Genomic DNA, 14,177 nt, shown 5'->3' with positions numbered 1-14,177 from the left:
CAGACTTTTAATCCTGTAAAGCAAAATTTACAAAACATATGGACAATGCAAAACTTAATGTCCGAAAAAGTAAAGTTGGACAGGGGTGTAGGCTGTAAGGGGCTTGCCCCTCTCCCCCGGAAAATTTTGACAAATTTAATCTCGTTTTGATCACTTTTTAGATTCGGTATTTTTGGCGCAATAATGTGTTTGTTTTTTATTAAGATACACACTTTGTATGTGACCAGATCATAGGTCGTTTTGTATGTAACCAAATTCATCAAATTAAAATTAGAATTGGGTAGAAGGTTTGGTTTAATTGAAGTTATCTCAATATTTCAAAAAAAAAAAATCATTCACTGCCACAGAAGGATTTCAATGATGTATTTCTTTAAAACTTGTATAGCCTGTCGTGTCGTGGTAGCCTGTCGTAACCTTTCAGCGCGCTAGAACTTAGACAATCTATCTGAGGTGTCCCCACCTTCACCAATAGTACTTTCACAGAACTTTTCACTGCAGCCTAAAGCCTATCTCTATGAACACTGAAAGTTATGAATATAAATTGTTAATTAATGAGGTTATTTGAGTGAGCAGTGTTGAATTTCAACTTCTTGAAGGTAGCCTAACTAACTAACTGACTGTAAGCATCAAGAAATAGGCAGCGATTAAAAGCAATAGTGTGGAAAACAAACAGACAGATGGAAAACAAATGACATTAGTAAAAGGCAACTACGTAACTACAAAAGAATTTGCACCACAGGGTACGCGATACATCTAGTAAATGTTGAGGAGAATGGAGGCGTCTCCCGCAAATATTTGTTTGTTTAAATTTGGGTTGTAGCGTTTGATTAACAGCGCTTCCTGAATTTTTGTGTCAAATTGGGATTTTTGTCAAATTTATGACATTTTTATAAATATTTTCAGATTCCTGGAGAGGGCTTAACTTAAGTTAAGCCGAAAACGTTCGACTGTTAAAACTATTTGTAAATATGTAAAAAATATTGTTATAATGCTCAACCCTGTTGTATTGTTGTGTCTTGCCTGTCTTTGGTACAAGAAAGCAAACTCTTTCCCGAAACTATATTACTCTCCTAGTTAATACAATCAAAACCTATCTTCTCATACCCGACAGTTGCATCAAGAATAGGACCACCTCCAACTGCTTAAAGCTGTCTTCTTTCTACAAATCCGTGATCACTTTTGCTAATGATGACCTACTTTTCAAGCTTGCTCTACGCGTTTGAGAAACCTGTTCAACGTTTAATTTATTCTTCAAGGCATGCATTACGTCAAGAACTCGGTAGTACCGACGTGCAGCCTTGGAAGGTAACTGCGTATTTCCTATTCATTTCCATGTACTTTGTGAATGGTTTACCTTTTTAATAAAAGGTATAATTAATAAAGCCAGGCAATCCAGGTAAAGCCATTAATAAAGCCAAGCCAGGCAATCCCGCGAGACCAGTCGTTTCCATGATTGGCACTCCGGAATATCAACTGGAAAAATTTCTGGACAATATCATAAAGCCGTACATTCCCAACACTTACATGCTAAATTCGACTAAACAATTCATGGAAAATCTGAAGGATTTTAAATGTCCTCCGAATAGTGTTATGGTGAGTTTCGATGTGACACCGCTATTTACTAACGTGCCGCTTTGAGAAACCATTAATATTATTGCTGATCACATTTTTGATGACAACCAACCGCATCGACCACTCATTGAGAAAAAGAATTTCATAAAATTGTTAAATCTGGCCACTGAAGGTATGTTTATGTTTAATAATCGCTTGTTTAAGCAGATTGATGGCGTCACCATGGGTTCTCCACTTGGTCCAACTTTGGCCAACTTCTTTTTAGCGCACTTGGCCTACTGGCCTACTTTTAAATTACAACGCTTTTTGCCCAAATAAGTGGAAATCTGGATTAATCTTATGTCTTTTATCTCGTGCCCGTTTGGTTTGCTCGACGGACTTATTGTTCCACAATGAAACTAACAAGTTGAAAAATATGCTACATTTAAATGGATACCCGTCATACTTTTTTGATAAAATATTAACAGCTTTTTTGGATACGAAACCGAAAGATAAACCCGGAGAAGACGATTTTAGCAACTTTTTTGATCTACCATTCTTGGGAAAAGATTCGGTAAGATTTTCAAAAAATCTAGCTAAAATTGTCAAAAAGAAATTTGATTGTGACATTTACCCTGTATATAGAACGTTCAAAGTAGGCAGATATTTCCAGCTGAGGTCGCCTACGCCCTTTGCTCTATGTTCTAATGTAGTTTATAAATTCAGTTGTTTGGGTGATGCAAGCCTGACATACATCGGTATGTCAACAAGACATTTATCGACTAGAGCTGGGGAACAGCTCAATTTGAATTCTGTACAGAAAAGCGCAATTACAGATCACATTTTTTCATGTACAGAATGTCAAAACAACGTTTCTATGAAGCAATTTGAGATCATGTCCAGAGGCAGGTCTGAGTATCAAACTAAGATCTTGGAAGCCTTGTACATAAAACGTCACAATCCACTTTTGAACAGACAATTGTATGCTTGCGGCTCGTCTTTCTTGCTCTCTGTATTTTAAAATTAGTTTTTTCGTACCTTGCCTTTCTACCATATCATGTGATCTGTTTAACACCTTTTGATGCAGTTAACTTTGATTCTCGTGGAGCCTATCGTTGAGTTTGAGCTGGTCAGAAGTACTGTGCAGTTTTTGTTTTTTCCTGTTTATAGATTTAGTTAACCATTGTATTTTATTCAGATGTAGTTAAGTTGTATGTATATTATTCCTGAAGAGGACATCTTGTGATGTCGAAAACGTTCGATATTTAATTGTTGCGTAGTTTTGTGTTTTATTGTAAATATAATAATCTTTAAATATGTTAAACTTGATAACGTTGCTCGGCTTCGTATGCCTATGGTTCAACAAGACAAACTCTCTACCGAAGCTGTATAATTAATAGAAAACCTCGTGCCAGTGGGATCAATCACAGACCAACGCCCCGTTGCGCATGCTAAACAACACTCAACCGTGGACACGACGTCCAACAACGAAATATTGTAGCTGCTTGGACCACGATTGCGGTTCGTTTGTTAGTTCTTAATTAGAAATAAAAATTAGCAATAAAATAAAAAATTAGCAATAAATAGCATTGATCGCTCTACAATTGCCAATATATTGCATGTGGCATAAACTACGGGTATGAAGTTATTGATACCAAGACAATGCGAAACCACATGTCGCCCGCTAACCAATTTGTAAGCACTGCCATGTTATTCATCATTACATGATGGAACCATGCTTTTAAATATAGACCGCTTCAAAATTAGCAAAAATAGGAAACATTCAAAAGAACGTACCGAGTGCCTTAAAACATCAGCGATTTGCAACCATCCGGCCTAATCATAATCAATCTTAAAAACTATAAACACAAAGAAGAAATTTACAAAAGCCGGCTATAGACCGCAAAATAGTAGAATACACTTCTTTAAGATCAGCCAATCATAACACAAACTAGTGTCAAAGTGCAGAAACAAAGTCATTGCTTCAAGTGATGAAACATTCCTACCTGCTTAAGGTAGCACATCTGCTTGTGGGTGACCTCGACAAAAAGTTCCAATATTAGAATAACAAGGTCCTCGTAATTAAAATACACGTCCAGAAGTTTTGGGCAATCTGTGGATGGAAACCTGTTATTGTTTCTGCTGAATCATCAACAACTGCTGACTCATCAACTACTGCAGTTCGGCGATCTAGTGATTCCAGAACACTTTAATAATAAACACAATGGCCGAAGATCAATACGGTATCAATCGAAACAACCTCACTAACAGAGGGTTCACTGTTAGTAATGTGGCAAAAGTACCACCCGCATCTGAGTCAATATAACCTGGGTTCGAAACTAAGTTTGATCAAACACTGCATTCCATCTAACGTTAGCACAAAACGTTAAGGAAAGCAGTACACGACATCATGTGCTTGAGTGCTTTGTTGGCATTACATGACCGTGTGGTGAGTGCTCGGTTGTGGGGGGTAGAGGTGTAAGGAGTGATCACTGATTATGCATTTACCTTCCAGCACAGGTGATAGGTATCCAAAGAGGAGACAGGAATTGCTAGGGCGAGAAGCAATAGCGACACCTTGCAGCAGAATAAGCAGCGCCGAGACCTCTCTACGAATATTTTCGTCGGTAGCAGATTTCATAAACCAGTCTTTTGAGACAAGCTGCTTGTAATGCTTCTGCAATGGCTCCAACGTCTGAGAGGACAAGCGAAATTTAAGTCATGTTATACAGTTGCCGCTATAAAAACTTTAAAGGGCTTAAGTAACACATGATCAAGTGGCTTGAAGTATGCCTAGACAAGCATTTCGAGACAATCTTCACTAACCTGTTCCCAATACTTTTCTTTATAAACGTTCATTTTCGCCGAACCGGCCAGCACGAGTGACGTCATAATCTTCTGCTTGACGTAGTTCGGCAGGTTGCAAAAAGGTTCAGAGTTGTCGCAAAACTGCTTGCAAAAATTCCAAAAATCTCCACATTCGACCAACAAGCTACACCTAAATCATATCCATATGTCTGAATTTTTACCGAATGACGAATGTAGAAGGCCAAAAGTTTGGCAGAACTATCATCAAACTCAAAAGATCAGAACTTTCCCAAATTAAGAAAAGGGAAGTACAACAAAGTTAGAAGACCGGAAGTTTGAAATACAATTAAAAGGTTAAAAAATCGGCTATAGGTGAATTGTTCGTAAAGCAATTGTTCGTAAAGCAATTGTTCGTAAACAATTGTTCGCAAAATCAACTCTTCGTAAAGCAATTCTTCGTATAGGTGAATTGTTCGTAAACAGGTGATAGGTGAATTGTTTGTGAACAATTTTTCGCAACAGCAAGGTTTGTCTTGCAATTTCCGATGAAGGTGCGTAATGCAAATTTTCCTGAATAACCAAGTTACGACGACACAAAGAAATAAGCACAATGAAAAAGCGCATTTTTTGTTATTTATTGGAATACAAGAATTGTGTGTGTTTAGCAATTCTTTGCTTACACTACCAATACTACTTTGAGTAACTTCGTACAAATTGTCCACGAGCCAAGTTTAGTATGAAGTATTGTGTGCAATTCCACGCAAGTAATCACAAATTTCATCATCTTGAAAGTCTTGACGCCAAGTTCGGACGACTCTAGTTAGTCTTTCTGCACTGTCCTTGTACTTCTTCTTTGGAGGAGGTCCTGCCTGGCCACTGACATACTGTTCAATGTGAACCTGATTTAGGTTTTGCTCTCGCTTGATTGCAGATATGAACTTCCAAATATCTGGATGATTTGCAGATACCTGGAACATGAACCCTCTGTGCCATCCTTCAATGCTATTATTAGTTTTGGGAAGGCCACTGAGGACGCCATCATAGCAGATCCACATTTGAATTGCAAACATTGGAGGACGGCGCCCTTGACGACTTGAACGGGCAAGGAGCTGCAGATTTCTTTCAGTGGCAAAGAGGACTATACGGTTATCTCCAGGCCCAGAATCATAGGCCAAGAATGTTACACCAGCAAACGTTTGCTTGTACTCCACTGGAAGCACAATGTCACGGAGAGAATGTGGGATTGCCGGGCCTGCATTTTCCTTCCATCGCACTTGGGTGACTGCCCTTTTCATGCTCTGCACACTTGGCAGTTTTGCTGCCGTGGCTTGACTGAGTCCAATAGTTTTTGCTGAGACGAGGTAACTTGGGGCATTACGACTGTCTTTTGCTGCACAACGAATATTTTCCATAACCTTTGCTGCTTCGACATGACCAGCATCTCCAGCATGATTGTGCTCACCTCTGGATTGTACAATGGCTGCCATAGCAGTGTTACTCGTGCAGGACATTTCTTATTAAAATGCTCACATTTCCAATAAGTAGTTTCTTGCCCTTGTGCGTTAAGTGCACTATAATCTTTGTAATAAAGCTGGCCACTACTGTATACAAAAGTTTTGGCTTTCCTTTTTCGCTGCTCACAAACTGTAATGCCATTCTGAATCAGGGACTCTACACTCTGTCTGCTCGTCTACACTCTACACGTACAGCACGTCTTTAAGCACAATTAGCACATCTCTAGCATCGGAATGGCCCGTTTCGGTGAGTCCGATTCGGTGAGTCCGATCCCTTAACGGGGGATTTTTTCAATTTTTTTTTTAAATTATCGGGTACCGTAGCCTAATTATCATTGCCGTTTTAGGGTTAGGGGTTAGGATTAGGGGTTAGAGGTTAGGAACTCACCGAATCAGACTCACCGAATCGGACTCACCGAATAGTAGCAGACCCCCTAGCATATAGGCTACCCTAATTGATTGTTCGTAAACAATTGTAACTGTTTTTTTTTTAAAGCTGTAGCCTAACTTTTATGAACATTTGTTTACAAACAATTAGCATTACGGTCAATTGCATGCCCGAAGAATTGCTTTACGAAGAATTGCTTTACGAAGAATTGATTTTACGAACAATTGCTTACGAACAAATGTTTTACGAAAAACTGTTTACGAAAAAAACGTCGGACACCAAAAAATCGATACAGGGCGTGAATGCCCAATAAGCATCACATCTACTTAATTTACAGACTACCTTTCGCCGTGATTGGTCAAGTTGTGGAGAACGTCACAAGTTTCAAGTAGCAAGTCAGGCTCGGCGGACCAATGCATGAACATGTGCACCACATGCGAGGTCATGTAGCCTACCAACCACTTGGCGCCGTCAGAGTTACGACCGAACGCGCCGGATAAAACCGGACTAATCTGAAAAATAGTTTTCTAAAGTTCATGCTGATTGATGTTTAATATTGTCAAAACGTGCAGCTCGTACGTTGGAGAAAATATGGCTGTCGTACCAATAAACGAAACTAAAAGTTTAAAATTATCAATCTTTGTGCGATGCGCACACAATTGTATTGTATTGGCGAACAAACCCTCAATCTTGCCGAGCTTCAAATCTACTAAGACAGGCCCGACCATTAAAGTTTGAACTTTTTAAATAGCAATATAAAAGCAACCAAACAATTCAGTTTTGAGCCAACAAATAACGTAACAGTTTTCTTAAGCAAACATGACTAAAACTGCCACCAACCTCTTCGTAGTAATCTTCGGGAAAGACGAGGTAAGCTGAAGACCAGACTCTGATGAACCACATAGTGTCTTGCGCCAGTTGCGGGCTCAATATACCAGCCATCCCAGACGAAAGGGCGCTGGTTTGAACCTCGCTCAGGCGGATGATGTTTGACACAAGTCTGAAACAAGATACTTTGAGAGTTTTTCTGTAGTTTGTTAAAGAAAGAAACTCGTTTATTTTCGTCTACTAAAACAACATACAACTTGTCAGTAACACGGTTGTAGTGGCACAATTACAAATCAGTTTAACAGCACACAAGAAGCAATGGAACAACCAATAAAGATTTAAAATAGTCGATGAAAAAGCAAGAAATCTACTTCCAAGCATGCCGTCAGTGCACACAGCTAATACGGCCTCGATAGGTGCCTCACCGGAAGCCTGTGCAACTCTGCCACGCAGGAGTTTAAGTTCTTCTTTGTGGGAACATAGTTGCTTCAGTGAAAAGGCTTCTTCGGTCGGACAGGAGAAAAAATGATAGATGTTCCGCATTTAAATAGATTCCGGAAAAAAATGGTGATTATTGTGTTTTTAAAGCCACCATGGCTGATATAATTAATCCCATATGGTATCAACAATCCTTATCGAGATCGAACCTTATCACGAAGTCGGTGGCCTGCTCAGCACCGGGAATGTCCGATATTTTCTCCTTGGGCGATCCAAGTACACGAAGGGTGATGTTCTCATCAACCGATGCTTTCTGCGCGATGGAATACTTGATGATCTCTGGAGGCATCAGCACTGTCTCCCCATCGCAATCATCCACAAGAAGATGGCCTGAGAAGAGAAACAGAAGAATGGAAGCGAGGTTTAAGTATTTCAATTACAATTCTCTACTCAAAGCTTTAATGTCCTGACAGTTTGAATAAATCAAAATATTTCCAATACTACAATGACATGCTCCACAATAGAGGTGATAATGATCTATAAAAAGTAAAAAATATAGTTTTCAACTAACCAGCCATTAGAATAATCCAGTGTAAGTCTTCATACAAATCGGTCATGATGCTACCATCTGGCGGAGAGGCAGACTCGTGCTGTCGTGTGAGTTGTAGCCGATCTTGGAGTCTATTTGTGCGATCCTCCAGCATTCTGTGAAATGGAATTGAGTTAAATAGATCAAAATACATACTTTTATTTGACACGTTTTGGTCGTTCTACTCCCGGTGCCGCCGATTGCCGAGTGGCACCCCTTCGACTATAGCTCTTGATTTCTCTCACGACTATGAGTGATTCTCTTTTCTCTTATGCTCTAGGGAGTAACGCATATGGCCTTTCTTAGGGCTATGATCTGCTAAACTGAACGCCCAGTGGTTGAAGATTTAAAGGACGTGAGGAATCTCCCCTCTTCAAGCATCTCAGTAAGTGGTTTACGAATACACATTACAAGCAGGTACTACCCGTGGGTATCAAGCCGACGCCCTATCGCACGTCAGGCAGACACTCACCGCTAAGCCATGGAGCCCTTGCATTGAAGCAAATGGCGTCATTCGCTTCGCAATTGCAAAACTTTCAGCCACAGTTGGCATCGTTTGTGTGGATTGCAGCTCTCAGTTGCTCCAACAAACTCATTAAATAATGTGAAGTAGACAATTAAAAGACAGGCATCATGATTCCACTGACGTTTCACACACCGTGTCAACTTACAACCTCAGATTAAATACTAACAGATGAGGAATAAGCCTAGTTTAGAATTGCAGAACAACTTTTCTCATCACTATCTAAATCTGATTTTCCCCCCACAAGTGGAGGTGGCCAATTTCTCACAACGATTGTCTTCAATCACTTTATCCACCTCATTCTGCCTATTGAATCTTTTCTAAATCTATCAAATGGATTCTTCTGGAGAAGAAACTACTCTTTAGCTTATTTGCGTCAACAAAAAAGCAGCAGACGACACGAAAGGACAGTCACCTGCACAGGAGAGGAGCGATAGTTTGCGGGGTCATACGGGATAGGGAGGCTATTGACATGAGCTGCGTGGCAAACTTTTCAATGTCGTTTTCATCCAGTTCGTCAATATCTTCATCTGAGGTTTTAAATGTTCACGTTAGAATGTTCAATTTTGAGAACCGGTTTAAAATTAATTTGAAACTTGACGGCACATTTCGTCTTGATCAAAGCCTTCATAGAGCGCCAGCTAATGGCGTACATTCGTCCACTACACGTTTCACAAAATTTAAAATGCTGAAAAGTATTCAGAAGACATAGATTCACAACTCAGGACGAAACATGGGAAAATGCAATGCCATGATTATAAACTCGTTGATATGATGCGAAAGATAAGCAAACGTACAGGAGCAGAGACAAGACATACAATACACGAACCAGGCCAGTGTATGTATTCATAAATACATATAGCAGACAAACCCTTTACAAACAGCAAACCAACAGCTTCAAGGTTAACGTCATACTCGCTGTAATATTCCACGCCCACAGCTGCCGTTAGTTCGTGTGTGCGCTTCCACATCACGCCTGGTTTATTGAAGCGATAATAATAATAAGCTTCGGCAATGCTAGTACCGATGAACCAAGCGTCTGTTGGTTGGCTTAGTGGATAGAGTGCCTGTCTCAAAATCCTTAGACATGGGTTCGATATCACGTCAGGTCATACCAAAGACCACATTAAAATAGCACTGCATCTCGTTCTTGTTTAACATTCGGCATTAAGAAAAACTGATTTAAGGTGTGGCAACACACTGGTTGCGCTTTCATATAGTTGGGCCGACAGGGGTATATAAAAACCTATAACCAAGAAACATCGGTGCATGAAAAGGTTGTACTGTTTTGAACCCTTACAATAAAAAAGAGTTCACCTTCTTTGGATGTTTTCCGAACGCCGTCAGGGGGCGCCAGATGGCAGTGAATGAAACACTCAACGATGTGGGACGCGCAAGGAGCAAGAAACAATTGCTTGTCTTGTTCCTCCATGTTCTCGATGAATGTGGTCCATGAATCCAGTATATTGTCGTATGCTTCCATGTAGATCTGGTCTTCTTCGTCCATCTAAAGGCATTTAGTTGGTCAGTGCAGGTAAAGGTGCAATGGCACACGGTTATAAAAAAAAACAAGCAAAGAAAGCACGTAGTGATTCCTAGATTTTAAAATAGCTTCATTTTCATCACATCTTGTATATCGACATCTTGCTTTCATTTTTTTTTCAAATACGTCACAAACATTTGTGTTCCATCAGAACGGCACATATAGGGTTGTCGAGTGTAGTTTGTGCTATACAATTTTGACAACTGTGCTTGAGCTGGCGTTACACATCAACACGCCATTAGTAGGACCGAACCCACACCAAGTGGTACATAAACTGTTTCAATGCCATCGCCAAACTGTTCCAATAGTTGCACTCTGTAGTGCAAACAATAGAACACTTTTTATACCTCTTCACTTTCCTCTGCAGCACTTTTCCCAAAATTGCAGGTGAGTAGAGTCACGACTTGAAGAAATGTTGGGAAGAGGTTATGTTCACGGGGCAAGAGGGCCCATGTTTGGATAGCGTTGGCTTCCACAAGATTGCGCACAACATTCGAGACACCGAAGGCTTCAAATCCTTCCACTGAACCACTACCGAATGACAACAGATTAAATTAGTACTTGGTCATATAGGTTTTTACTATCTCAGACCACTCCATAAGAACCTGATATAACTTTAAGCATGGAATTTTTGCAATACATTACAGCATAAGCATAATGAGCAAACAGTATCGTAATATCGACATATACTAGGCTGCACCTTTGCAGATGCGGATAAACCATCGATGTCTTGTGCTTAGAACTATGCATCGCTTGGTCAACCCTAGTGCTTGTCACTCGCAAAGCTGAATGGTGAAGGCATCTGAGCTATGCTTATTGCTTAGTAGGACCTCCGTTCGACGACCACAAAGAGCACACGGCCTGGTTTGTTGAGACACATAATGACATTCTCAAGCACCAACTCGACCAAAGCAAATTGGATTTATTAAGCGGATTGTACAATTCCAATGAGAATTCACGGTAAAGGCCGCTTGATTAAGACTCGTTGAAAAAACGTGAAGTAAAACCCGTCATTACCTTGCATAGACGCCGAGAAAGCCTTGTATGAAGTTGCCGAGGTAACACATGGCTTGCTGCTGGTCGCTGAAAACACTTCCTTGCAACGATGCGAGCTGAGAGAGGCACGATATGGAAGCGTGGCATAACGACTCGCTTTTACGAACTTTTATGTGGAGCTGCAAAAGCAAAGAAACACGGTGTACAATCTCGTGTGAAAAACATAAACTTGAAACAATTCGCTGTGTAACAAGAACGACCATAACTGTAAGATAGAGGTTGTAATTATTTTCACTCTGAGCTTACACTTAACATGAATCAATAGGTAGTAACAGAGCTGAATGCATCAATATTTGCTAAAAAATTTCCTTGAGATGAAATTATACTGACAGGTTGACTGAGATATAAAAGCAAAGGCAGAAGAGGGAAGGCTAAGGCTACGTTTACATGACGTTTCATTGCGCCCGAAATGAAAGATTTCCATTTCGGTTCGTTTGGCGGACGCGTAATCTGTTTACACGCGGCGACCGAAGTGAGATTCATGGCGGTCTGGATTTCACATCGGTAGTTTTGACAGAAATGAAACCGATGTCAACTGGTTGCGGCTATGTAAACACGCCGCAATGAGATCCTAGCAATGAAATTAGCCCTAGTAGTTTGATTATAGTCAGTCAGCTGGTAGTGTAGTAATTGGTAGTGTAGCACGTTAAAAGAACTTGAACATAACATAAATAAAATAGTTTTGTTTTTGAAGTCATAATAATAGAATTTTACCACTGGTCTAGAATGTTGGTTGTGCTTTAGAACCAGCTATCTAGCCTACAACCAATCATCCCAATTTTCTTAAAGATATGCTGCAAAGTGTATTAGGAAAGGAGAACTTGAGCATTACATCAGTACAATAAGCATAGCCTTATATTTGTAAAGTCATAATGATATACATTTTCAACTGGGACTAGTCTAGAATGTTGGCTGTTTTTTTAGACTGAGCACAAAAACTTATTGTCAATGTCATCTGTAATCATTTAAGACATGCATTGGACTGGTGCACTAGTAAAGAGCAAATAATTGGCCAATAAATTAAGCTAGTCCATTCTTGAAGAACACAAGTAAATTTGCTCTGAACTTGTGATGTCAGTCTATTAACCTAAATGAATTTTGAAAGCACTTCTGCTGTTTCAGTACTGGTTAATGTACCCTAGAGTGGTTCAAAAAAACACAATTTTCTCGGAATCTTCCTCCACAAGGCTTAAAATGTGCCATTTCCCCATAGAAGTGCCCTTGCAAAAAATTAAACTGATTGGAAGTCGTTTAAAGGTCAATCAGATTTTCACTTTTTTACCACATTCTGCCTATGTCAAACCCTATCGCACACAGGCCGATATTGTGTGCAAGACTTACAGAGAGGGAAATGCCCCCTATTGTTTTGAAAACCACAGCAGAGAATGAGCTAGACTTCTATATGATGCAGAATTAAACTTAGTGTGTATGTAAACAGATTTATTAACTTAACACCCAACAAAGCAAAAATCTTATTTTCATACTAAACTATCGGCAATTCGGCATCTACCATTTTTATTGAAAAACACTTGAAACCGGCAGTAGTCTCATCAGTCATCACTTCAATTATTTTGACAGGTTAAATAAGTTTAAGCATAATACAATTTGCTTTTATCACAAAGAGACATCCATATCACGATAAATGAATTAAAATACAATGTTAGCATCAAGGACTGTGGTGTTAAATCAGATATGACATTCGGCCACTGTTTTCGTCACAGTCTCATTTCAGGCTTTGTTGAGATTAAGGGTTGCTTTGGTTGGCACCGGAAACCTTTTCCTGTGGATGCTTACTAACTGCAGTAGGTACTGGTACTGTTTCTGAGTCTCATGAAAATGATTGAAGTGATGACTGATGAGACTACTGCCGGTTTCGAGTGTTTTTCAATAATAATGGTAGATGCCGAATTGCCGATAGTTTAGTATGAAAATAAGATTTTTGCTTTGTTGGGTGTTAAGTTAATAAATCTGTTTACATACACACTAAGTTTAATTCTGCATCATATAGAAGTCTAGCTCATTCTCTGCTGTGGTTTTCAAGGTGATAGCGGGCATTTCCCCCTCTGTAATTCTTGTACACAATATCGGCCTGTGTGCGATAGGGTTTGGCATAGGCAGAATGTGGTAAAAAAGTGAAAATCTGATTGACCTTTAAACGACTTCCAATCAGTCTAATTTTTTGCAAGGGCACTTCTATGGGGAAATGGCACATTTTAAGCCTTGTGGAGGAAGATTCCGAGAAAATTGTATTTTTTTGAACCACTCTAATGTACCCTTTGGAATTGCATGTTTTATTGTAGAATCTATGTTGTTTTTGTTTGGTAGGAGAACCAACTTTATTTTCAGCGTACTCAGTAGCCTAGTTACAGGCGCGAAAATCACTCATGCGTAGAGGATGTATTCCTTTCACCCGAAAGCAAAAGCAGCCGCTATGAGATGGCATGTGAACAAAACCTTTTTCACGCCGCTTTGAGATTTCATTTCGGTCATTTTCATTTCGCCTATCATGTAAACGTAGCCTAAGTTTGTAGAAGCGGATAAGCGAATTCGAGATTTGGAGGGTAGGCTGCGTACCTGCCAAAACAGTTGTATTAATGAAGGCTCACATAACACAGTGGACCAACTAGCTGTCGGCTTGAAAGATAGCTTCACTGTACTGTCGTGGAATAGCGCAGACCGCCTCTGGTCTGTAGAAAAACATCGACAATTAGACAAAAGCTAAATCTATTTCATAAAAGTGGTCCACAAGTGAACGTGAAAGCACGAAACGGAGAAAAATATATAACTCTATCAGCGAGCTATAATTAATTGCTTGGTCAGTTTGTAAAGTTGTGCAACGACTGGGAAAGTCAAGGAACGGGCGGCTCAATACTGAACAAGCACCGTTGAAAAAAACACAACTCTCCATTCGTAGGTACCAAATGGATGAAACAAATTTT

At 39.8% G+C, this 14,177-nt stretch overlaps 1 protein-coding gene across 1 annotated transcript in view; it reads right to left on the bottom strand.

The window, feature by feature from the left end:
- LOC145777163 (exportin-4-like) overlaps positions 1–14,177 on the bottom strand; it is a 33,658-nt gene that overhangs the window by 14,689 nt on the left and 4,792 nt on the right. Inside the window, exons 6-17 of the mRNA XM_082588471.1 lie at positions 13,813–13,925; positions 11,200–11,357; positions 10,530–10,713; positions 9,957–10,146; positions 9,055–9,169; positions 8,099–8,232; positions 7,737–7,917; positions 7,102–7,261; positions 6,604–6,773; positions 4,378–4,549; positions 4,060–4,246; positions 3,558–3,664 (exon numbers count right to left, since the gene is read on the bottom strand). Coding sequence (XP_082444597.1) covers positions 3,558–3,664; positions 4,060–4,246; positions 4,378–4,549; positions 6,604–6,773; positions 7,102–7,261; positions 7,737–7,917; positions 8,099–8,232; positions 9,055–9,169; positions 9,957–10,146; positions 10,530–10,713; positions 11,200–11,357; positions 13,813–13,925 — 1,871 coding nt within the window. The remainder of the gene's footprint in view (positions 1–3,557; positions 3,665–4,059; positions 4,247–4,377; positions 4,550–6,603; positions 6,774–7,101; positions 7,262–7,736; positions 7,918–8,098; positions 8,233–9,054; positions 9,170–9,956; positions 10,147–10,529; positions 10,714–11,199; positions 11,358–13,812; positions 13,926–14,177) is intronic.

This window comes from Aplidium turbinatum, chromosome 9 (assembly GCF_918807975.1).
Source record: "Aplidium turbinatum chromosome 9, kaAplTurb1.1, whole genome shotgun sequence".
NCBI lineage: Eukaryota > Metazoa > Chordata > Ascidiacea > Aplousobranchia > Polyclinidae > Aplidium > Aplidium turbinatum.
This window is presented reverse-complemented; position numbering and strand designations above follow the sequence as displayed.